The following is a 23,759-nucleotide window of genomic DNA, read 5'->3' as shown; positions in this document are numbered from 1 at the left end:
AAGGGAGAAGCTTACAAACCTGAAAACACCATCTTATCGACAACTGAAAATAGGCAGCAGTTCAATTACAACCCTGAAAGGATTAAGAAAGTAAATTAATATAGGATGAAATAATATGAAAAAGTAATCTTTCTCCAATCTAGGAGATAGGAAATAGGTTCCAATCTCTTTAATAGGTTTGATTATTACAGATTTCCAGCACAGTGAGGGAAGATACGGGCCCCAGGGGCTTTAGGAGACGTATATAAAGAGCAACACAGAGTCTCAATTTCTTTCAAATTGCGGTAGATAAATGGCTACACAGACTCCTTGCTGCAGAGATAATTTAATAATTTACATTTCAATTGAAGATTGAAAATTTAACGTGGATGGAAAAGTTGTCAATAAATTATCCCTGGAGCAGGAAGTAAGTCTGCAGAGGTTTGAATCTATTTTTTTTACTTTATCTGAAAAACAATTTCAGATGAGAGAACAAGTTCTGTCTCTCACTAAACTGTAACAATCGAGACGGTACACGAGAAATGAGACAGTTTTTAAGCAAAGTTTATGATTTTACTCCCTAAATGTGTTTACAGATATACAGCCCAGGGTGTAAAAACAACAATCTTAAAAGTAACATTTTCTTGGAGAGCACAACCTCCAAGACCTCGTTCTCAGACACACACAGCATGATTATGATTCAATCACGGTTCGAAAATCCGACATGACCTAAAATCCCAGCACACCCCACCTCACCTCACGCCCCCACTGCATGTTTGCACTGTAGCTACTAGTCAGCCAGACTTGGAGAAGCAGCTCACTTGATATTCCTTTTCATAATGTATCAAACCAAGGAGACTTAAAAGGCGAGATCTGCAGGGACAAGATCTGGAGCGCATGCTATAAATATTAATAAGGTGCAGCAAACTTACACACCTTATTAAAAACTTTATCTATAACGACATGCTCCAGATCTCGTCTCGTTGTACTGTCCTGTTAGACTTGTTCTCCCGGAGAAACAAGGCTCTGAGCTGGATGAAGTACAAAATATCCCCCGAAACATTTTATATCAGGGTGTCTGCTTTCAGCTGTGTTCTCATTAGGAGAAACGCTTCCAAACAAGCATGAATTAGTGAGGCTTTATGAGAGCCTGAGTCAGATGGTGTCTGAAAGGTTTCATCGTTTAAGAAAAAAAACAAAACATTACGACAGAAGTTTTCCTTCCAGATGATAGAAAAATAAGAGACTAATGTTATTTCTGAAGATGATCAGACTTTCAGCTCATGAGTAAGCTTCTGGACGGGTTTGTGTTTGTGGTTTTGACGAGTCCTGAGGAAGAACAACAACAACAAAAAAATATCCAGAGGTTATTCCTTTTCGTCTGTCTCCGCGGAAAAATCTGCTCGCTCTCGCTTTACTGAAACCGTCTCGTCTTTCACGCCGGCGTCCTCCGTTGGCTGCGTTGCTTCCCTTTTCCTTTCCTCCTTGATTTTGTCCTTTTTCACTTTGTCCTTTGCAGACATGCCGCGAGGAGGCTTGACATCAGCGGTGGTCTCGGGTGAGAAAGTGGAGCTCTCGCAGATGACGGGTCCCTCCCATTTTGGGATTTCTAAATCCAGCAGCTCCATCAGCTGCTTCATGACATCGTCCACATAACCGTTGATACGCAGGTGGGCGTGTTTGTCCTGCAAAATAGGCGACCACAAAAGAGATGATAGGGGATCGACCAAAAACTTCAATGCATTTTATTACTGCAATTACAGCTACAAGTCTTTTGGAGTATCTTTATCCTCTCTGAACATCTAAAGACTCAAGTTTTTACCAATTAGTCTTCACAAAATAGTTCAAACCAGATCGTACGGAAAGTGTCTGGACAGTAAGTTTCCAAGTATTGCCATACAGTCTTAATTAAATTTAGGTTTAGACTGTTTTAATGCATAAACCTGATTTAGCTTGAACCATTCCAATGATAATGTTTATGGACATTGCTCATGATGGAAGGTGAACCTCTGGCTCTTGGTCTTCATGATGTTTGCTCACCAAATTTTCTCTGACAAACCTTCAAACGGCAGCTGCATTTATTCTGAGATTAATTAACACACAATTAATTGATCTGTGGTTGAAAAACAACTGGTTGGAAATTATTTTATGTATCAGTATAAAAGCGTATGCTCTGTGGATGAGTTCAATTAGTTACTTTAATCTGTTTGAAAGAACAATACAAAGTAAAAAAAAAAGCCTTTGCCTAATTTTCTATTCCTGTCAGAGATCCCTGTTTGAGTCTGATTGCAATGAACAGACCTGAAAATTATAATTACCCCTCAAATAATGGCCTACACCGTAATCATTCACCCAATGAAATGTTTTCTGCTAGTGATTACAGTGAAAGCATGTGCAGTGTGTTGAGTGCGAGTAAACTGCAACGCAAATCACCAGAGAAAAAAAGCGAGGTGAGCCCAAAATAGGTTCCCTGTTTTCCTTTCAGACGCACAGCGTCGGCTTCGGCAAAACAAATGAATAAAAACATCTGCAAAAGCATGAATTTCACAGACACCGTCGGTGCCATTCAGCATCTTCACAGGGTACGCTACATTGTTTCCTGATGCTGCGTCACTTACTGTCTACATCTCAAAGTACACTGGTTCGGTAAGAACCCAGCAGCAACACCTGAACTGAACCAGACAGTGACGAAGCTTCACACTAAACAAATGCAGTGAAACCCTGTCTGTCGTTTTGCCTCAACGTTGTGGATTTCTGCAGTGCAAAAGACAGCGGACACTCGTTACGTGACACGCACACCTGCACTCACCATTAATTATGTATCATGTACACAATCACTTTGCTGATGTATAAATATTGACTCAGTTTACAGCATAGGGGAGCTATTTGAGATACTGTCCCAGACTAGTTTAAAAAAAAAAAATCACCACAATAAACCAAATTAGGTTTTGGCACCTGATTTTGCTTTGGGGTCTGCCTCAAGTGGACATGTGAGGAATTGCACTTTCTGCACATTTCCATTGCTAGATACTTAAGGACAAGAAAACAGTGAAGTGATTTGTCCCTACAATATCAGTGTAGTTTTTATATCCCTGTTATCCCAAAGTGAAGAAATGATCCACAATGGCAAAACAACAGATTTCTCCTCATTAATAAACTTTGGTATCACCCCCCCCTTCCTTCATATAAAGTTTCTTCTTCCTGCTGTGAATTCAATGGAACATTTTAATTTTGAGTATGGTGGTGCAAGAAAAAATAAATAAATAACACTGAGCTTAATTAATGTAGATATGCAGGGAGATACGCAGGGTTGTCAGTGCTGGTCCTCAGGGCCTTATTCAAGTCTTAAAACGTGTCTGCTCCAACACACCTGGTTCAAATGACTGCACAATCTCTTCATTAAAGCATGTCATTAAAACTACAGTAGGCAACTTTTATTACATTCTGTGTTTAAACTATCACTATGTCATGACAGTATAATATGAGACAGATAATCTGTGGAAAAACTAAATCAGCAATCCAGATTTTTATTTACTTTTTACAGTAATGCTCCACTTGTGAAAGTAAATCTGTTGGGCTTCCCATTAGGACTCTGTATACCCCAATGCCGGACAGGGCATGTGAAAAACAAAAACAAAAGAAACATGGCTGGAAAGCTCTCGCCAAGCAGATGGCTTGACTAAACAGCCAGCTGATAAGAGCCTTTTATTCTCCCAGTGTTAGTCTGGAAACAACAGAAACCGACTTGCAACAAGAACTTAAACTCCACGGTGGAATGTAGCCAATTTTTATTCTTTTTTTGTTTTTGCATCAACATCAAAATAAATGTTTTAGATGGAACTATTATAATTTAATACCTTATATTTCAGCATGAGAAGGAACAATCATGGCTTTTCTGTTGTAAATTAAAGCCGTTATGTTCTATAAAACCAGGATATTTCAAGTCACACCTTGAGATTCTACACTTGGAGGTCAGTTTTCTCCTCACAAACAATGAAATATTTCCCAGATGAAGTTCTGGACGTTTGTCTTGATGTGGCGTGTGGATGAGACTCACATGTTTGGTTGGTTGCAAGTTGACTATAACCACTTTCCCTCCTTTGCGCTTTGTGAGGAGTGGGAGGTCCCCACTGGGTTTGATCTGCATGGACGTGCCCAGAGTCAGTGCCAGGTCTGCTCGTCTGCATGCCAACACAAGGAGTAAAAATCAGCCAAAATGAGCAGATGTGACTTTTTGACAGTCTTCCGATTTGCCTGTTTCTCCTCAAGGGTAATTCCTGCATGTGGGTGTCCATGAAAGTCAGTGTGGAAAACAGCAGTACTTGGGTAATATCTGGTAAGGACGGGAATCTGGATATTTTTTTTATTTTGCATGTCTGTAAGAAACTTTTGACATCTCTACTGTAAACAAAACAGAAAATTCAGCAAATCTTGCAGGGGTACAGGTTTACAACTAGGTGAAAACAACTATTCTGTCTCCGTGGTTTGCACCACAGTGTGGATTTGCAGTAGATGAAAAGAAGCCAGAATAAAGATGTAGCTGGACTTCTTTTTCTGATTCTTCAAGATGTATGTTTAGCTCTCATCCTCATCCCAAACATATCTGCAGTTCTAGCCGTCCAGCAGGGAGTTTCAGGCTTACGAGCTGCTGTTGGTTCATTCACTCTCCTTGCGGCTGGGTTAAAAATATCTCATCTAGTAAACATACGTGATCTGCCAGAGAAAAAGTATCTCATGTTTAGCTCACCTACACACCTACAGTCTAAAAGTGAATTGCTAATAATTTTTCCTTTACAAACTGCAAATCATTATTTATTTTTAACTAAAAACTAAGTGCCTATGTTACGGCGTTCGTTGCTGTCCAAGTTGCAGGCTAGCACAAAACATATTTTTTGTGTTTTTTATTTCAAATGGACAAGCTGACCTGGGTTTTTCTTTGTGTTTTTGCAGAATAAGAATAAATTTGGATCATTTCTAGAGTCTGTCTTTGGATCTTGGAAGTCAACAAACTAAAACAAAACAGTGATCAAAGTTAAGGAATATTTCTTAAAATTTGCCCTTAAAGGCAATTTATTGTATTGATAATTTTTTCAATTCCTGTGAATATTAGAGAGGCTGGTGGCATTACTAAAGTCTTAATCTATCCAAAGCTGTAATTGCAGCAGCGTAAATATTATGGTAAATTAAAGCTGATTAAACTCGTGGGAAATGTTTTTTGACAAAATAGACACTAGGAAAAAAAAAACTTTTAGCTTATCAAAAAGGAATTTTTTTACATGCCTGCTGTACTTTAAGTAAATGTTACTGAAAAACCTGAAGCAGTACGTGAGCTCAATGGCCGACATACTAATTTTTAAATCACAGTGATAAGTGCCGACTACATGGATTTGTTTTCCCAACAGTTATCATTAAGTAGTTATGCAAGAATTTAGAATTTCACTTAAAGAAAGGAAACCTGGTGCTACAAAGCCATCGTACTCTCCAAGATAATTCACCAAGAGTTTGGGGATGGATGCCTTCAAACAGAGTCATTTTAAGATGAATTATAAAAACAGAGTGCAAGACAGACCTTGCCGTCCAACATCAGTGTCCGACCTCTCAAACGTATTTCTGGAAGAATGTTGGCCTATTCCCATGAACACATTTCTAAACCTCGTGGAAAGCCCTCCTAAAAGAGTGGAAGTTGTTACAGCGACATTAGCAATCTTATGAATTAGGCATAGGGTCGGCCATGATCATTTGTTTTTTATTTGAAGGCGGCCTATGAATTACTTTACACAGTATTGTAAATATTTTGCAAGTAATGTGTCAAAACTAACACAGAATTTGCACAGATTTATGTCTGTACTAACAGCTTTTCATGATTTTTATTTATCTTTTATTGCCTCATTTAACACTGCAATGGTGTCATCCTGAAATCTGAGTTAAAAGTTAATTTTTTCTGTCTTTTTTTCATCCTAGCCAGAAACCCAGAGGGTAACTTCTTAAAAAAGAAAAAAAACAGTGAACAGATTGTTTTGGGAAAACATTTGGTATAGATAAGACTTGAGAAACACACAAGCTAAGCGACAGCTTGTGTTGTCACTAGAATCCTCTTCTCTGTATCACTGTGACTAAAATACGGCTAATGCAGTTAATCCCTGGCAGGTTCTTACAAAAGACCATGCTAGATGCAGCTCTGGTGCTATAACTTGCACATTCACTTAAAATGACAAAGCAACTTATACAAAAGAAGGGAAATTTCACCTAATGGGTCGAGTTTAAGTCTGATCACGCACACCCTTCAAAATTTAAAAGCATTGCAGCTTCACATTAAATCAGCTTTGAATGATTCGCTGTTTCTACCTTTTCTTCACTGCCACAAACAAACAATTAGAGTTCAAAGGTCGGTGCTCCAAATCCCCTCTCCGCAATTTAAATGGTAATTATGAGTCTATTATGTGTCAGCAGATCAAGGCGACACAAGCGCATCCTTTTCTTCCCTCTTGCAGTTTTGTAAACACGCAGTAAAAGCTTTTGGGGCTGAAGGAATGAATGAAAACGTTCATCTGAGGGCGTTAAAGCCGACAGAGGTGAATATGTAAAGCCCGACAAAAAAGGTTTTCAAACGAGACCTTCAGGACAGCGACGGCGAAGCCATGGCGGGCTCGAGCGAATCAATCCCAACATTTTGTTTGACTTTTTTTTTTTTTTTTTACTTCACAGCACAGGTTTGAAATGGCGTTTGTACCTTTCACCGTCAGATGAAACGGGGATGTTGGAGGAAACGAGATCTGTGTGTTACTCAGTGATAAAGACAGGTGATGAAACAATGATTTATGTTTCTCTCACCTGCTTGCATCATCTGCCCTGTTCAGGTCTCTGTCAGGCAGAGCATCCTCCCAATCCAGTATGGTGCTGATCAGCTTTCCTCTTCAGTGATTACAAAAAAAAAAGTGAATAAGCACACAAATAAATAAATCACAATGAGCTGTTTGGCTTTTTTTTTCTTCCCCCCTTTTCAAATGCACAACCCCGTGTGTGTTTTACCTGCAGGCCCTCAGCCCTCTGGACCGCACCACCTCGCAGTAACGTCCTGTCGGTTTCAGCCCCATCACACCGATCACCTTTTCCCTCACGTACTGCCTGGAAAACAGCAAATCCCAGAAGTTTAACACTTGAATGCATCCACCTCCATTTGCTCCACTTTCAGGAGAAAAAGCAAGCGGCTCAGAGGCACCACTGGAACCTCCGCTTGCTCTTACTCCTGCCTGAGCTCATCAATTCATGGGTTATAAAGAACAATTTGGAGATGTTCTGGAAGGATTTGGGTTTTTTTTAACATCGTGTAGCTGAAGCAAAATTGTTTAAACACAATGTGCTCGACAGCCTTGCTCTTTCACGTTACGTCCCCAAGGCAACCTGCTGAGAGAGAAAATGAAGCCGCTTTCTGTTCCCTGGGAGCATCCGGAGACGATAACTTTGCATTAACCTTTTTCCGAGTCGTTCTCTCAAAGCGGGCATATCGTCTTGCAGGAGATAATCACCAAAATAAAGCTAATTTATAATTAATTATAACAGCGCCTTGTGTGTGCAGAGAATTATACTTCAGCTGAGTTTATTTTTTGCTCACGTTTCTCTTCCTCTTCTCCTGAGGCTCTACCTGCCAGCATCTCTGAGCTTCTACCTGTGTGGCATTTTCCTTGAATATTAATAAGCATGTTTTTCTTCCAAGAATTTTAAGAAACACTGAGTTTAACCCAAACATAAAACCCGAGCAAGTCCTTGCAGTGCGATGCCAGAGACTCTGCTGACACCGGCGATCATGATGTGCAGGAAAGCTCAGACGCGAGCTCATGTCTGTGAATAGTAACTGAGCCTCTTGTCTGCATGTTTTATGGATGACGCTGCAGCCACATAGTTTCTGCTTGTATACTGAGGAATTTCGACTAATAACTCAAAAAACTGAGTACAACGCAGCAGCATAGTAAAAAAGAAACCCAGACTATTCTGAAAATTTGTCCACCACAAATTCCTGAGATGTTAATAAAATGTCTGACATGCTTTGGCCAACATACCACAGAGATGAAGGTGAATAACTCCTCTTTCAGGTCTGTGCTTACAGCTTTTTTGATAGCAGCTGGAGATTTGGGGGGTGGAGTAAGGCGCACCACTCCACACCATGTTTGTTCCACAGGGAGGGAGCCTATTTTCAGGTGCAGCCTCATGTTACTATGCAAACGGAAGCTTGAACACCTATTACACTTGTTTAGGGCTGAAACAATTCATCAGATTAATTGTGATGAATTGATTATAGGAACAATCGTCAGCTAATTTAGCAATAGATTAACTGTGAACATTAAATACAGACTCCAAAGTGCTCATCTGTTGAAAGAACAACTGGCTTAACTAGTTTAAGCCAAAACTGTGCAAAGAAAATACATGCTTTTTGCATTCAAGATAAAAAAAAACAACAACAACTTCTTTGTCTGTAAATATGTTCCATCCAGAACTTTCTGGAAACGAAAAAAAAAATCTCCAATTAAACACCTTTTGCGATCCAATTATTAATCGGCTAATTTAAAAGCAATTCTCATATTTCCTTGCATTTTAGACAAGAATTTCTTTTCCTTATCTAACAAAGGAATTCAACGATTTGTTTATCTGAATTTTGTTAATGCATTTCTAATACTTTATTTAAAAAAAAGGCTTAAACGAAAAAGCTGCAGAATGTGCCAGTTTTTTTTCTGATGAATCGATTAATCACCGGAATAATCCACAGATTAATCGGTAACTAAAATAATCGTTCATTGCAGCCTTGTTAATTCTTTAAGAGCATTATAAAAGTATAAAAGACATCTGAAGGAGCAGATACTAGATCAGCCACAATGATAACACAAATTAAATACAACTTAAACTGGTCTTTTTCAGCGCTGGCATGTTACTAGAGTACTTTCACAAAAGCTACGCGTACTAAGATTTCCAAACAGCTTCAAAAACAATTCTTCCTTTTTCAAAGTTTCAGATTTTTCTATCGGCACAAAGCAAGCACAGTGGGGTCTCCTTCCATAATTTGGAAACTAAATGAGCGACAGCCGTTGCTCTTATTCAAGTAATGCTGTTTTGAAACTGAAATTAGCAAGCACTCAACCTAATGAAGCATCTCATATCAGCCTTTTAGAGTTGTGTTGTTCTGCTGCCAGTTACTCATCTGGCCTGTCGAATGGACTCTCACTGCCCCCGATGCCCATACAAGACATTTATGTTTTTAGTGACCGAGATGCTGGAGCTCATAAAGGAAGATAATAACATTGAGATAAAAATAAAAAAAGACTTTGGGAAATTTGGGTTAAAAGTATTAGAAACCACAGATATCAGTCTTGCCATAATACTAGTATGGCAACTGCATGTTTTGCTTTGCTGTTGTGCAGCCCTAAGTGTAATATAATATTATTACATTGAAGTAATAATAGTATTATTATATTGTATTGAAGTGCAATATAGTATTATTGCACTTCAATACACAGAAGGAATAACTGCAGCTTTTCAGCTCTGAATAAAAGCAATTTGTTCATGTCATGATTTTCTCCATATTTTATTTAAAATGTCTGTATCATGACACTGTCGAAATGCTCAAAGTTCAAACTGTGAGAATCTCCTGTTATGTGTTGTTGCATACTTCCAACAACACATAACAAGCTTCATTAAGGTCACTGACAGAAGGTTTTAACCAACTACTCAAATCCTTGATGTAAAGCCAGACCTTATTAAATATATATACTTAATATGACCAAATAACTGGTAGTGAATAACAGTGAGTAACTTAACAAGAACAATTAAACTTTAATTGTGATTTCATTAAGAGAAGGAAAGTCTGAATGTCCAGAAATAATTCCTTTTTAACAGGTCTTATTGCTTCGTTAAGGCATTTGTGGTTTTGGAAAAAAATAGTAATTACACCTTCATTCCCCAGACAGAGAACAAATGCATTCTGTGAATTTATAAAAAAATAAATAATCAAGAAGCCACAATTGAAACAAAAGTAAATAGTGAATGAATATTGAAATTTAAGACCTAGGAAAATCTGGGTGTTTCTAACAGTTTTAAAGATTGAAAATAAAGATGAATAAATATAAGATTTTTTTCTATGATGCTATAAGATTTCACAGAAAAACTGTTTTCCCTATGAAATGCCTTAAAGTTAGTTTTATGATCAACTGGTAACTGCTTTGGTGCTTGTGAGTGTTCAGACTCGTACCTGCCACACTTCTCGCATTCCTCCACAAACATGTTTCCATGAAGCTCTGATAGTTTATCCCTGGAGGAATGAGGAGATAAGTTCACAACAGCAGGAAAAAAACACACACACACACATTTACATAAAACCTAAAGCTAAAGTAAAAGTATGAATTTTTGAGGATAAACTTTTTCTTTGTTGTTTAACGAATCTATAAGCATACAGCTTGTGTTGTTTCAGCTGGAACTTCTGCGGTTTAATCCCAGATAGTTTATTCTACCGGTTCATCGGCCGTTTTGGTGATTTCCTCTGAGAACTACTCCTTCACTGTCTGACCTCATTTCAAAAAACCTGATTGAGGGTGGAGGAAGAGCTCTATGTAAATGGTTTCCAGGAAAAGCAAGTCCTCCAATATGCGGAAAGGCTGGATGTACGAACAGAATAAAAAATTGGACTCTCAGCCCTGGGCTCAGTCCAATATGACCGAGTAACACTCGAGCAGACCACACACTTTCAATGGCACCGAAAATTTGATTTCAAATTAACTGCGCTCTGATGCTGGTATGGCTGTTATACAAAGGCTACAACTCAGCAGCAGCAACCTCTAATTTAAAACAATGAGTCAAAGCCAAACACGTCTATTTATCAGTTTATTCATGACATTCTTCATTCCAGCTACAAAACACTCAACAAAACACCAGCAGTAAAATTACAAAGATGTAAGAGACACTCTGGGCCAAAATCACCAATGTATTCAGCCTCCGCTCGTTGCTGGATGCTAAAACTACTAAAAGGTTTGAAGATTTTTTTTTATTTCTGGCACTGGTACAACTTGCTCTTCCTTCAAAAGCTTTCAGATGGGGATGAAAACTCATAGCTGCCCAATTTTAAAAACAACAACAAATAGCATCCTCTTCATTGTCAAGTGTTCAGTTGTAAATTTGGATCAATGCCATGTTATTCTGGATCCAAACCTAACAATCATGGATTCTTTAATCTTTTCATCTTGTTTTGTATAGTCAGTGTTACCATAACTGTCCCTTTTCTTCTACTTGGCCTAATTTTGTTAGTTAAGACACAAATTGATGTACTTTAGTCTCGAAAAGCTCGCCTTGGATGCCCTGGGTCCATGCAACATTAACCAAGTGAGATTTTGTTTTTCTCTTGAAAATTGGTGTCCTCCTGAAACTGAACTCTAGCAGGGGATATGGATCTAAATAACACTAAACTGAGAGAAGGAGGAAAGTCTTAGCACTTTCAATCATGCTCAGCTTGCACACATTGTGAGTCTGCTGCAGCGTCCTGCTGTTTCTACATCTAAAACAAACAAACCACACCAAGAAAGAATCGAAGCAGATATATTGTACATATATTCCCACCAACAGAATGACATTACCTGGGGAAGCCTGATCGAACATGCAGCCCGTCGACATTCTGGCTGATGAGGTATTTCAGGTATCCTGCCCTTTGCAGTCCCAGGAGGGCCAGGTGAGTCAAACTGGGGCGGGCATCTTCAAATGTGGTATTAAAGTGAGGTGACTCACCCTTTTCTTCTAGCGTCCACACACCCTTGGGACCTCTGAAGGAGAATAAACGAGTCTGATGTTGGTCTGGTTGAAAAGGTGGTGATGTAGCAGGTGAAGAAGGCATAAAAAAAAAAACATGCCTACAATGCTTTGAAGTTTTATATTGAGCATAACCAGCTTAAAGGCAACTATGTTGTGTGTAGGGAAGGACTGTCAGCCAACAGTAGGAGTTCATAAATGAGTTAAAAAAAACAACACAGAAATAAATGAAGACATGTTCAAAGTGGCTACTTTTGGAGTCATAGTGAGGAAAGCTGAATCTAAGCTAGGGAGAGTCAAGACTGCATTTTTGGTTATAATGTTAACTTAAGCTTATCAGAGATCAGAAAATTGACCATATGGTGAATTTATTCAAACATCATCTACACATTGTTTTTCTTTTAACAACAGTTTGTTAAAAGAAAAACATTTAACTAACCGTTGAAGTAATTTGTATTAAACGTACAGTGCAGCCCGGTAGGATTTTGTTTGGGCTCAGTTTCAGGTGTCTGGCTGCACTAATGAATGCAGTGTTGTTGCCATCGCTGCAGTCATCCAACATCCTGATAGTTGCCAAGTTACTTTGAGAACAAACTTATCTCCCTGCATCAGAGATGGGAACACGTCCTGCTGCAACAGACTCATCTCTCGCTTTAAACGTCCAGCGGCCTCATCTTTCATCTGCGCCGCAGTTTACTGCTTGCTCAGCAGAGGCAAGCTCAAAGGCTCATCAGTGCCGACGCGCTAAAGTGTACGTCACATATCGTCTACGTCATGTATCACCATTAAAAAAAAAAAAAGGTAACAGGACAAAGAGGAATGTTAATTTATTTACATACTCCAGGGATTGTTCTCAAGATATTGACGTGAGGGAATAAATCTTTTCTATTTGTGTGTTTTTATAAACAAGAAACATGCATTTGCTTATTTTGAATCTATGCTTCAGTAGTATACCCCCCAGGCTCCCTGGGGGTCAAGTCTGGGCATAAAAATCAAAAATTCAACTGGTACAGATCCTAAAGCATGTGTGTGCAAATGTATTCAGACCGGAAAAATATGCACAATTGCTTTCACTTTTAACCCATTATGAGTAAGAACATTAAAAAAGCATCTAATTTAGAAGGATATAAATATAGGTCAATGCAAGCTCACGGGTATAACAGAATATTACCATTTGCTATCTTTTATATATCACAAGCTAGTTTAGAAACAAAGAGTTGTGCTTATAATCAATGTCTTGCTCAGGAATAAATCAAATACAGATTCAAATTACCTTTACTAAGCAAATATTGTGATTTGTGAAGACATGAACCAAAAAAAAGAACATATTCAAATATGTTTTTTTAAGCAAACCTTTCATGCCATCGTTGTTCAGTCTTTTTTTTTAATAACTATACTATTAACATTCTCCCTCGGGCATGTTAAGTCAAAGATTTTTTCTGAGAAATGCTCAGTCTGTTTCACAGATCAACCTGAGGATTACACAGGAAAAAAAAAAATTATGCCATGTCCTGTATTTGAACTTCATATTAGTTCCAATAACTGCGGACTCCAGTATGGTGGGAAACAGCGTTATAAATGTCTCCAGCGTGATGGGAAATTACAGCGGATCTTCTAAAAATCATTGTTCTTTCTCACTTGAATGTGGCAGATCTGTATGCACCAAAAATATGTTCTGATAGAAGAGTTCAGATTTACTGCGAATTAATGCACCCCCCTCCCCCTCGCCCCCCCAAAAAAACAAAAAACAACAAACATATGAGAAATAAATCAAGCTCTTTTACCAAACTTTTTTCTTTGTTTATATTTTTCCACAGGTTTTAGTAAATAGTAAACTGTAATGTTTTGTGTTGTTGAGAACTTTATCGCAGGTTGAACTGAGCAAAAATTAACACCGGGTAAAGTACAGATCATTTTACAAATTTCTTATTTTTCTGTTACAACTTTGAATTCATACTCACACTGCTGTCAGTTCAAATATAAACCTTTTTTCAGCGAACACAGTCAGTACCAATGTCTTGTGGTTTATAGATGGAGTAGGTATGTAGGGCACTGAAACAACGCAAATCTTTATGTAACTGAGAAGCTGAACTTATGTCCTTTTATCCTCACCAGCCTGACAAGTGGCATATCAAGCAAACACTGCCCTCTTGTGCTCAAACGAAGATGCTACAAAAAGAACATGGAAAACTAAATTGAGGGGGATATTATACGTAGAAATAATTAGCAAAAAAAAATAAAATAACCATATTATTGCAGCAGATTCCCTGTTGATGTGACAATTACAGCAATGATCAATTTTATTTTGCTTCCCCAGATTATCTTCAAGGGAGATTTCCACAAACAGCACAAATTAGTCCGACAGGTTGCACACGCGCACACATATCTTTCCTCATAGCCACACAAAATGTATAAACAGAACATCAACATGTTAACACTAATGTTACATTTCTGATAACTATAGTTCAAAAAATGCAAGACAAAAAAAAATAAAAAATAACTAAACACTTCATCTATTACACCAGGAGACAAGCAAAGATCATTTGCTGCACTGCATGGACCAGCTGAGGTCGCCTCTATAGGTGTGGTTGTTATCAAATGAAAACTGTACTGCTGTTCTCTAATCAAACTTAATGACAGTCTTATTTAGCACTACAGTAAGGAAGGTGGAAAAGCACGTCTAAAGAGCCTGGTTAGTTTCCTGTGCGACCTGTAATTAGTGGGAAGCTACTTGATGTGACACCAGCAGCTGTGCTTTAACCACATTTTTCTACAACAATGATTCAGTAAGACGTGAGTGTGACACCGTGTACACACCTTTCCAACCAAATTAATGTAGTAATTTACAATTGAATGTGACTGAGGACACGAGCTACAACGATTCTGTCTCACCTGAAGTCAGGAATGCCTGATGAGGTGCTAATTCCAGCTCCAGAGTGGACGACCAAGTACTCCGATTCTTTAATCAGCTGAGCAAGGGTCTCCACTTTTGCCTTTAGCTCCTCAGAACTGTCGAAACTCTGCCAATTAACAGAAAATACAACAATCAACTACTGGAACACTCATACGGACATCAGTAATATTTGTTTGACTCATACATAAAAAAGGAAGCAACATCTTGAGAGGTTATTTAGTATAATATTTCATGAAACAGATGAAAATATGTGCATACGCATAAAAAAAACATGATCAAAACAAAGAACGCTTGACATTTTCACACAAATTTGTCTATTTAAGGGAAACCAATGTTGTACAATAGCAAATATTATTAACTAAGACTTTATTTGTTTACCACATTTAAATACCTGTTGATGAGTAGATTACTAATATGACAAAATCTCAGAATTATTTAGAGAGAAGAATCATTCTGGAAGTGGTCCTAGAGGAAGAAACAATTGTTTTTATCAACTGCTGGTACACTGACCACCTCTGTTGATCAACGTTTACATAAACTAGTAATACAGGACTTTTGACTTCCTGCATTATATAACAGGACATGATGCTGAGGGCCATTTCGCTGAGCCACTGGTCCTTTACGCTGTATGGGGCTACATGATTATCTTACAACCCCAAACCTACAGCACTACAGTAAGAAAAGTGAAGAAAAGTCTCCAAAACTCGCAGATTGAGAACTGCAGCAAACACTGACATCTTGCTGCCATTCAGTCTCAAAAACAACCATCTGCACATCAATTGTTTGTTGGGGAGGCATGCCAGGCTTTTAAAACATTTTTAAGAGAAGTACCACATGTAAACAAATATTGTGCTTAGAAATTAATGCTACCAAAGATACAAAAACAACAAAACAAACATTAATTTCCTCATGGCTGAATTTAAATAATGAAAAAATCATTAACGACATACCAATAAGTGATTACAGAGAAGCGATTACCTTGTAAATAATTAAGATATAATCATTCTGGCATCAACAAATAAGTACAGACCAAAATATTTCGATGCAAGAAGGTGGTTTACAGCTATAACTGTAGTCTGCGGTTTACGTTCATATAATACAGCACAGCTCCTTCACAACTTTCTCATTTACTAAAACAATATCGGCTAAGATGCTAACTAGCTATTCAAAAAGCTCGTTTTAGAGCTAAAAAGATTCATTATTTACCTCAGGCAGTCCGCAGACACCTTTATCTGCGTACGGAGAGAGTCCAGCAGCATAATTCACTGACATAGCTGCAACTGTTGTCTTTATTACTTGTATTAAAAATAGTTCATTTATCCACAAGAATTTTTCTCTGAGCTGCTTTGTTTGGAACACGTCATCACTGAGCGACGACCTGTGCTGCATTAACGCTTACTTGGAAATTTTAATTTAATAATGAGTGTATTTATACGCGTTGTCTCAGAAACACTACAAATTACAGATTTGGAAAGTACAGCCTGTACGTCATGTAAAGAAAATGTTAAAGTTTAATTAGAAAAACACACAAAGAAAGGCATCTCCAATTCTCTCTCGCGTCTTCATTTATCCTCTGCGTTCGTGGATAGATTGTCGTGCTGCGTTCACGATCCTTGTAAGATTTTTTTCTGTACAGAAAATATTGTGCATTACCAAAACCATTAAGTTAGTTCAACCTGAACCCTTCCATACATAAATTATTACAGCCTCACTTTAGATTTTAATTTATAAATATTTAGTAGTCTTTAAACATAGCTTTTAAAATGTAGAATTTTTTTAAGTTTTAAAAAAGTTACATTTTTATGTTAGGTAATAGAAGTCTGAAAACTGAAACTTTATGAATTCACAATTAATTATATCCATACTTAATAAAAATCAAATTGCATTTCTTTTCCAGACTTCTTATGGCTGCATAGGATCTCTGCACAAATAGGTAGGACTAAACTCAAACGTCAACTCAAAATCTTAAGATTCACATAGCACTACATATCGTTCTTTCAAATAAATCTTTATTTCTCAATTTTAAATAGCTGAAATAAAAAACAGACACAGGTAAATAAAACATGGTGATCGTTTGTACAGCTACGTGTGCATATTGATTATGGTTCCTGCAGAAGCTGTAAACCAATACCGAAGACCACCGAAGGAAACTAGTTACTCGTCTTAATTGTTTTGTCGCATGTAATTTTCTCCTGAGAAATTCATTATGATGTCCCAATTTAACAGAAAGAAAAATTTATATTGCTGGCAGAAAAAAAAATACACGCAGGACACCCATACACTCTAAAAATATTATCAAAATCTGTCCACTTTTAACTAACACAAGGAATAGTCATGAGAAATAAAAGAGCAATCTGATTCTTTACACTTCCACTTGAAGGGGTGAAAACGTCAGTAATCCTAGTACTCCACCCTCTTACAAGCACTATCTACAGGTCTCTGGTCAACCTTTTGAGTAAACAGTGCAGGCAAAATCTCTAAAAAAAAAAAAAAGAAAAGAAAAAAAAAGCCAACTATAATGATGAAGCTTGCAAGAGAGGAAAAAGCAAACAAAGACAAAAAGCACGCCAAACACTAGTCAAAACGCTGAAGGATTTCTTCAACACAATGCTTTAGGTCTTTGGGTCAGTCAGGCGTCGCCGAGACCGAGCCTAAGGAGAAATACAATTCTGATCAACAGTTCCTTCTGTTCCCGTTTCCCTAAAAAAAACAACAACAAAAAAAACGCTCACTACTCCGAACAAGACAACCCCCAAAGACACACGTAACCAGAAGAGAGCCAGCAAACATCAGTCTCATGTTGATAAAAATGTTCGTGTGAGGAGCCGACTTCTCCATCATCACGTCAAAGTCTTTGCGTCATCCCAGGCCGTGAAGGAGGGAGGAAGCAGTCCACCAGTAAGTAAGAGAGAGATGACGTTCTGGCATGCACAAAGAACTTTGAAAACACTGTCACGTAACAATTCATTTGTGTCTTTTCCTATCAAAGAGAGAGAGAGAGACACAGAGGGTGTGAAACTTAAGAAACGTTTGACATTTGCAGAGCTTTGTCCAGCACAAACAGTGCCACGGGAATTCTTCAGTTTCCATCCGAGAGCAGCAGCCACTTACAATTAGAGAAATACAAACATGAGAATGGGAGAAAGAGGCTGAGTAATGTTTTGGAGAGGTTACACCAGTGAACATGTCATTGTTAGCAGTGGTACTTACCCAATAACAACACTTTATGCTAAACGCGTGATCTAGCAACACTGGAAAATGTGAGCATTTAGGAAATTCTCTCAAAAGTAAGGTTTAGGTGATGATGACGACCGGAAACATAAAAGAACTAGTGACTTTTTTTTTCTTTTTTTTTGCTGGTGCAAAAACTTTATCAAGTCTGACCCTCTCAGGGCGAGGCATCAACTTTTAACCTCTAAGGCTTAAGGAAAAAAAGCTCTTATTGATTTAGAAGGAAGCTTCCAATCTTGGTTGTAAACCTTGAGTATCTGGCAACCTGGGCAGAGAGAAAGGAGGAGCATTCGTCAGATAGATCAGGCGCTTTTGCTGCAAAAGCACGTCACGACTCCTCGTTGCCTGAGTCGTCCTCGTCATAGCAGCAGTCGCCGTCCTCTCCCTCCACGTCGTCGTCGTCATAGTAATAGTCGTAGAAGAGGTCGGAGCCCTCGTCGGGTGCTGGAGCGCGTGTGCGGACGCAGTACTCGGCCAGAGTAGTGGGCACCTTGACTCCATCGCGCTCAGCTTCCGCTTTGGTGGCCATCACTTGTTTCCTGAGGGCAGAGTTTAAGGGATCACAGTTATGGCTTTGTGGCCTACATAAATTCAATGTTTTAAAAGTTAGGAAATACAGCAGCTTGTCTGCAAAAGTACAAATTTCAACTTATTGTTTTTTTTTTTTCAAATGAAAATATTAAAGTGGAATCATATTTTTTATTTTGAATTCACAAAATTAAATCCAGTACAACAAATTAAGTAGAGAAGTCAGCTACTTTGCAAACAAAAAACAAAAAAACCTAATGCAACCTCTGAGTGGAACTTACTCATCCACTGGTGGGTTTGTGCCTTAATAAAGTCACAACACCCAAAAAAAATTTACATTTTTGTTTTTCTTTTTTTACAGCCATACTTTATATGCAACATATAAAGTTTGATTCGCTTCAAACCAGTACAAACACACATAATTTGCATCATCTTTGTTGCAACATTTTAACAGTTGGCTCAAAATTCACATGACAGTTGGATAGAAAAGCGGCTACTTTAATCCATTATCTGGAAACAAGAAGCACGCAGTACAACTGTAACCCGACAAAGACATGTCTGACTACCTAAAAATGGAACGCAGAAACAGTAAAGCAGTACTGGAAAATGAAAAGAAGAGATCTGTTATTTCTGGAGGAGCTGTGGATATTCAGAGCTCGGGTGGAAGAATCTGTTGACAGGACAAATATTAGCTGGGTCTTTGTGTCAGAGTGGGGAGAATAACATCCAGCTGCCAAAAGCCACGCAGATGATACAGCAATTCTGAGAAGGACGGCAATCTGGTCCGAGGATACCAGAATACAAATGCAAACCATTTATGTTACTGATTTGTCTTTTTTTTTTTTTAAAAAAAACAACACATCATTTCCCTTTCACTTCACAATCAGGCACTACTTTGTGTTAGTCCATCACATAAAATTTCCCCGAAAAATCATTCAGGTTTGTGGTTTCCAAAAACGCAGCGGAACAAATTGAGCGTTGCTATGGGACAATTCAAAAGGACAATTCGAAGTGAGCTAATCTGCCTCTATAGACACATGTCCAAATCGTTGGGAGCCGTTTACCTGATGATCTCTACATACTCCCGGTCCTTGCCTTTGCTGTCCCTCCATTTGCGGTACATGACAGAGGCGTCCACGTTGGCAGGGGAAAAGGTGTTGGGCTCATTCAGCAGCGAGATCACGCTTAGTAAAATGGTTCTAAAAGCAGACCAAAAAACAAAAAAAGAGAGACAAGTTAACGCATATTGCACTGTCACTGGATTTTAAAAGTATGCAATTTAATAAAGTGAAGAAAACTTGGGGATTCCTTTCAATCCAACTTATTTTTGGTGACCTATATACAACTCTAATGTCTGCTAAACACACATTTTGAAAACAGAAATGTATGTCAAGCTAAGTTAGTAAGCATACTTGGTAGAAATGCTTTGTTATTCTGCCTGAAGAGGCTTCACATTTTAGAAGGTGGCTTAGTGAGCAATGTTGAGTGGGCCACTTTTGGAAGCAGGATGCAGCAGCTGCGGTTTGTGGCTGCAGCAGCAGCAGCAGCAGCAGCAGCCGCCGTGGCGTTGGGTTAGTCATTGATTTGAAAAAAAGAAAAGCTACACTCTAAGCAAGCTGAGCAGATTCTGTTCCTGTTTTAATATTTCCTTTATGTTTGTTTAGCAAAGCATAGTAGGAAACAGGTTTTACCACAGCAACAGATAAATGGTGACGACAAAAAAATAAAAACATTAATTAGCTAAACGGTAAACTCTAGTTTATTTTTCAGATCTAGCGCAATCATATAAGCTATTGTATTGGGTTTTGGATACGTTGTAAATGTCCAAGTAAATATAAAGAAATTCTGTTTGCCACATCTGCAAACAGCAGGCAAAATAAGAAAAGCTTTAATACTTTTTGCAATTCCGTGGAAGCTAAAAACTTTTAATAGGTAGTCAAAATGCAGATGAAGCATTTCGCTTGTCTTATTCCCAGAAAAAGTGTACAGTTCAACTTGCTGTTCTGCTCCATTCATGCAAAGCGCCGACTCAAATTACATGTAAAGAGCATTCTACATGTTGAACGATATCACAGGAAAACTTCAAACGAATCACAGGTGGAACTAAAAATAATTGGACAATGTGAATAGGTGACAAGATTAGAAATGAAATTTTCTTTTTCTCAGGGGATATTTCAGCTTGTAAGAGGATTAATTGAGAGTACATAACAGCAGAGCCCTGCATCTGGAGCACAGCCAGCGCTGCTGCTGTAACCGTATAAACGGAACCTGTGTTTATTTTTTTCCTTTCATAGAAAAAGAGTCCTCACAGCATCTGTAAACGGCTTGTAAAACTTGCATCAAAATTGAGAGAATGCATTGCACATCATTTATAGTTGATTGCCAATTTTTGTAAAGCTTTGATTCCTTCTTTTTTCTAGCTTAACCAAAAAGAGGTCATTTGAATCTTCTTGACTCAGTAACAATATCCATATAAAAGAGCGTCCTTGTCAACATAAGTACGATGCATTCACTTATCAGAAAAAAATTAATAAAATCGGATGTTCCAATGACCACCTGAATTGTCGGTGCATCATGAATAAATATGATTCATGCCTTTTTTTAAAAAACTATCCTAGTTATGCAAATATGTATGCTCAGCCTAGCTAATAACACAATACATAAAAACAACGTGAATATGTACAGTATGTAAAATATTTTTTGTGGGTGGATCTTGAACAGCTGAAGAAGACAGTACTGATAATGAATGTCATGTGATAAGATAAAATATTGAAGCAGTGGAGGGAGGACAGAGCAGGGAATAGAAAGAGTCAGATAGAAGATACATATTAAGAGAGAAAACGACGAGGGAGATGCTGACCGGACATTCTGGGTAGGATTCCATCTTTCTGAAGGCAGCTCTCCACTCTGCGGGTCGTCCACTGGCGGGTGCAGGATGGAAATGCACACATCCCCATTCTAAAACAGGAGAAGCCGTCTTATTTCACTGTACGGTGGGTTTTGAAATATGTGACGTAAAGAAAAATCACAGGCTTTTTTGGCTGTGATACTTGACCTCATAAATGTTGGGATGCCACATTTTAGTGAGGAAGCGGAAAGCAGGTGGAGAGTATGGGTAGTCTGTAGGAAACTTGATCCGAGCCTTAAACAAAAGAAAAAAAAACAAAAACATAACTTTACACACAGAGTACAGGGATACAACACATTTTCAGGTGAAAATACAAAACGTTTGTTACGCAACCTTTGAAAAGTCATTTTTATTTCAAACCTTTATTATGAGTTTGGGGCAAAAGGTTTCTACCTTCTTCTGTAACAAGACTTTAAATAAGAAGCCTGACAAAAAATAACATTAACAAAAGAAACTGATTGTTGGACAGACATACGGACAAACTAATTGAATCAGTTTTTGGAATCCTGTACTTTTCGGACAAGTGACTGTCTGGGGAATGCTTATAAAAACACAAAAAACTGTGAATTTCCTGACTGATTCAATAAATGCATATGTGGTTAATAAACACACCAACCAACAGAATATGCTTTGAAGAACTTTTTTTTTTTTTAAAAACTTACCAAAAATTGCAGGTAAAAAACATATGCTTTAATGCAAAAATATGAATGATCTTGAAGGATCTTCACCTTTTTCTTTTGGATTCACCTCTGTCAAGGTACCTGAAGCATTGACACATTTTAAAATAAACTATATTTCTTTAGGTCTGGAAAAGAGTACAAGTAAATCAAATGCTTTTCCAGACTCCAAAGGATGCATGCATGCATCTGAGATCATCCACTGTATTTTCCATTCCTCTTGTGTCCATCTTAAAACTTTTTGTTGACAATGCAATAGACTTCTCACCTTAAAATATCCTCCTTCATAGTGAGTGTTCGGTGGTCCAAAGATGGCCACTTCCCAGTTGTACAGATCAGCCTCGTCCACCAGAGTTATCTTGAATCCCTCAACAGGCTCCTCCTGAAGGCTCTTCATTTCCAACATCAGTGCTTTTTGTGAGCTGGCTACATGAGAGGGGTCGTGTTGCGCCATACTGGTTTGTGAAGCTTTCACGATAATCCGGAGTCAGCAGCTGACGCTTTTGTTTACACCAAAGCGTCTACGTTAGCCTGGCTAACAAAGCAGCCTGCCCCCAACAACTTCTGCTTTTCTTTTCCTCTCCTTTCTGTAGATGTTCAGAAACAACAACAACAAAAAACAGGCCGAACCTGCGCACAGACCAAAAAGAGCTTCTCAGAACAAATTAATTACTTATCAATGTCAATACTGAGAAATGGCTGAAGCAAGAAAAACATTGCGGCTGAGCAGCTTTAGCTTATTTACCTGGCAGGACAGCAGCGGATATAAGCCCGTAAATCTACCACAGGCTATCGGCTAATGTTAGCTTGCAAGCTGTCCCTTACCGAGCAGCTGGAGCCGATCTAACTGCGGCGGAAACACTTTGCAACTACGAACAACGCAGAGTTCAGACAGCAACAATATTACCAGCCATCTCTAACTGTACTAAACTAACACACTGCTGATAGTTGTCAGCTCTGTAGCTCTAACCGCAGGCGGAGAAGACTAGATAGGGAAATATGTTGCAGAAAGGAGTCCCCTGTACTCTGAAAACAGGTAATGGCGCCTGGTGTTGCTTGGGAGTTGTAGTCCATTTGTCATGTGTAAACTTTTTTTTTCCTTTTAAGAGTTTGTAGCATGCCCTGGGCGCGCCCCTCTACAGGGTGCAATATTTTAACAATACTTAAAAAAAAAAAAAAAGAATCTAAGAATGTCTATAATAATTAATTAAGCTTTATAAATCAGTTAGTGTGCTTTGAAAAGTTTTCAATCAATTTTGTGAATTGGCATAATGAATACAGTTAGGTTTTTTTGTTTTCTGCATTTGCGAAAGTAGAAGAAAAATATGTATTTGTACTAAACATCCATCCATCCATCCATCCATCCATCCATCCATCCATCCATCCATTTTCTGTACACCCTAGTGCAGGGGTCTCAAACTCCAGGCCTCGAGGACCACTGTCCTGCAGTTTTTAGATGTGCCACAGGTACAAACCACTGGAATGAAATGGCTTAATTACCTCCTCCTTGTGTAGATCAGTTCTGCAGAACTTTGCTAAAGACCTAATTATTCTATTCAGGTGTGGTGCAGCAGAGGCACATCTAAAAGTTGCAGGACTGTGGCCCTCGAGGACTGGAGTTTGAGACCCCTGCAAGGGGTGCTGGTATCTCCAGCGAATGTTTCGGGAGAGAGGCTGGGTACACTCTGGACAGATCGCCAGTCTGTCACAGTGCTTATACTATATGCCTGAAAATAAAACG

The 23,759-nt window shown here is 38.4% G+C and overlaps 2 protein-coding genes across 2 annotated transcripts; both read right to left on the bottom strand.

Moving 5' to 3' along the window:
- Positions 1-124: 124 nt before the first annotated feature.
- sirt6 (sirtuin 6) lies at positions 125-16,059 on the bottom strand. The gene is made up of 8 exons (XM_028021747.1): positions 15,881-16,059; positions 14,653-14,780; positions 11,592-11,774; positions 10,217-10,276; positions 7,009-7,104; positions 6,811-6,891; positions 4,037-4,160; positions 125-1,664 (listed from the first exon to the last, which is right to left on the bottom strand). Exons 1-8 carry the CDS (start codon positions 15,944-15,946, stop codon positions 1,347-1,349), a joined length of 1,056 nt encoding a protein of 351 aa, XP_027877548.1. The 5' UTR covers positions 15,947-16,059; the 3' UTR covers positions 125-1,346.
- A 606-nt stretch (positions 16,060-16,665) lies between these two features.
- On the bottom strand, positions 16,666-23,064 carry cdc34b (cell division cycle 34 homolog (S. cerevisiae) b). Its single transcript, XM_028021414.1, has 6 exons — positions 22,764-23,064; positions 22,287-22,648; positions 21,489-21,575; positions 21,294-21,391; positions 19,498-19,632; positions 16,666-18,444 (listed from the first exon to the last, which is right to left on the bottom strand). The coding sequence occupies exons 2-6, from the start codon at positions 22,470-22,472 to the stop codon at positions 18,234-18,236; spliced, it is 717 nt and encodes a 238-aa protein (XP_027877215.1). The 5' UTR covers positions 22,473-22,648; positions 22,764-23,064; the 3' UTR covers positions 16,666-18,233.
- Between the last annotated feature and the right edge of the window lie 695 nt (positions 23,065-23,759).

This window comes from Xiphophorus couchianus, chromosome 6, assembly GCF_001444195.1.
Source record: "Xiphophorus couchianus chromosome 6, X_couchianus-1.0, whole genome shotgun sequence".
Lineage (NCBI taxonomy): Eukaryota > Metazoa > Chordata > Actinopteri > Cyprinodontiformes > Poeciliidae > Xiphophorus > Xiphophorus couchianus.
Note: the sequence above shows the minus strand (reverse complement) of the source record. Positions and strands in the feature narration are given on the sequence as shown.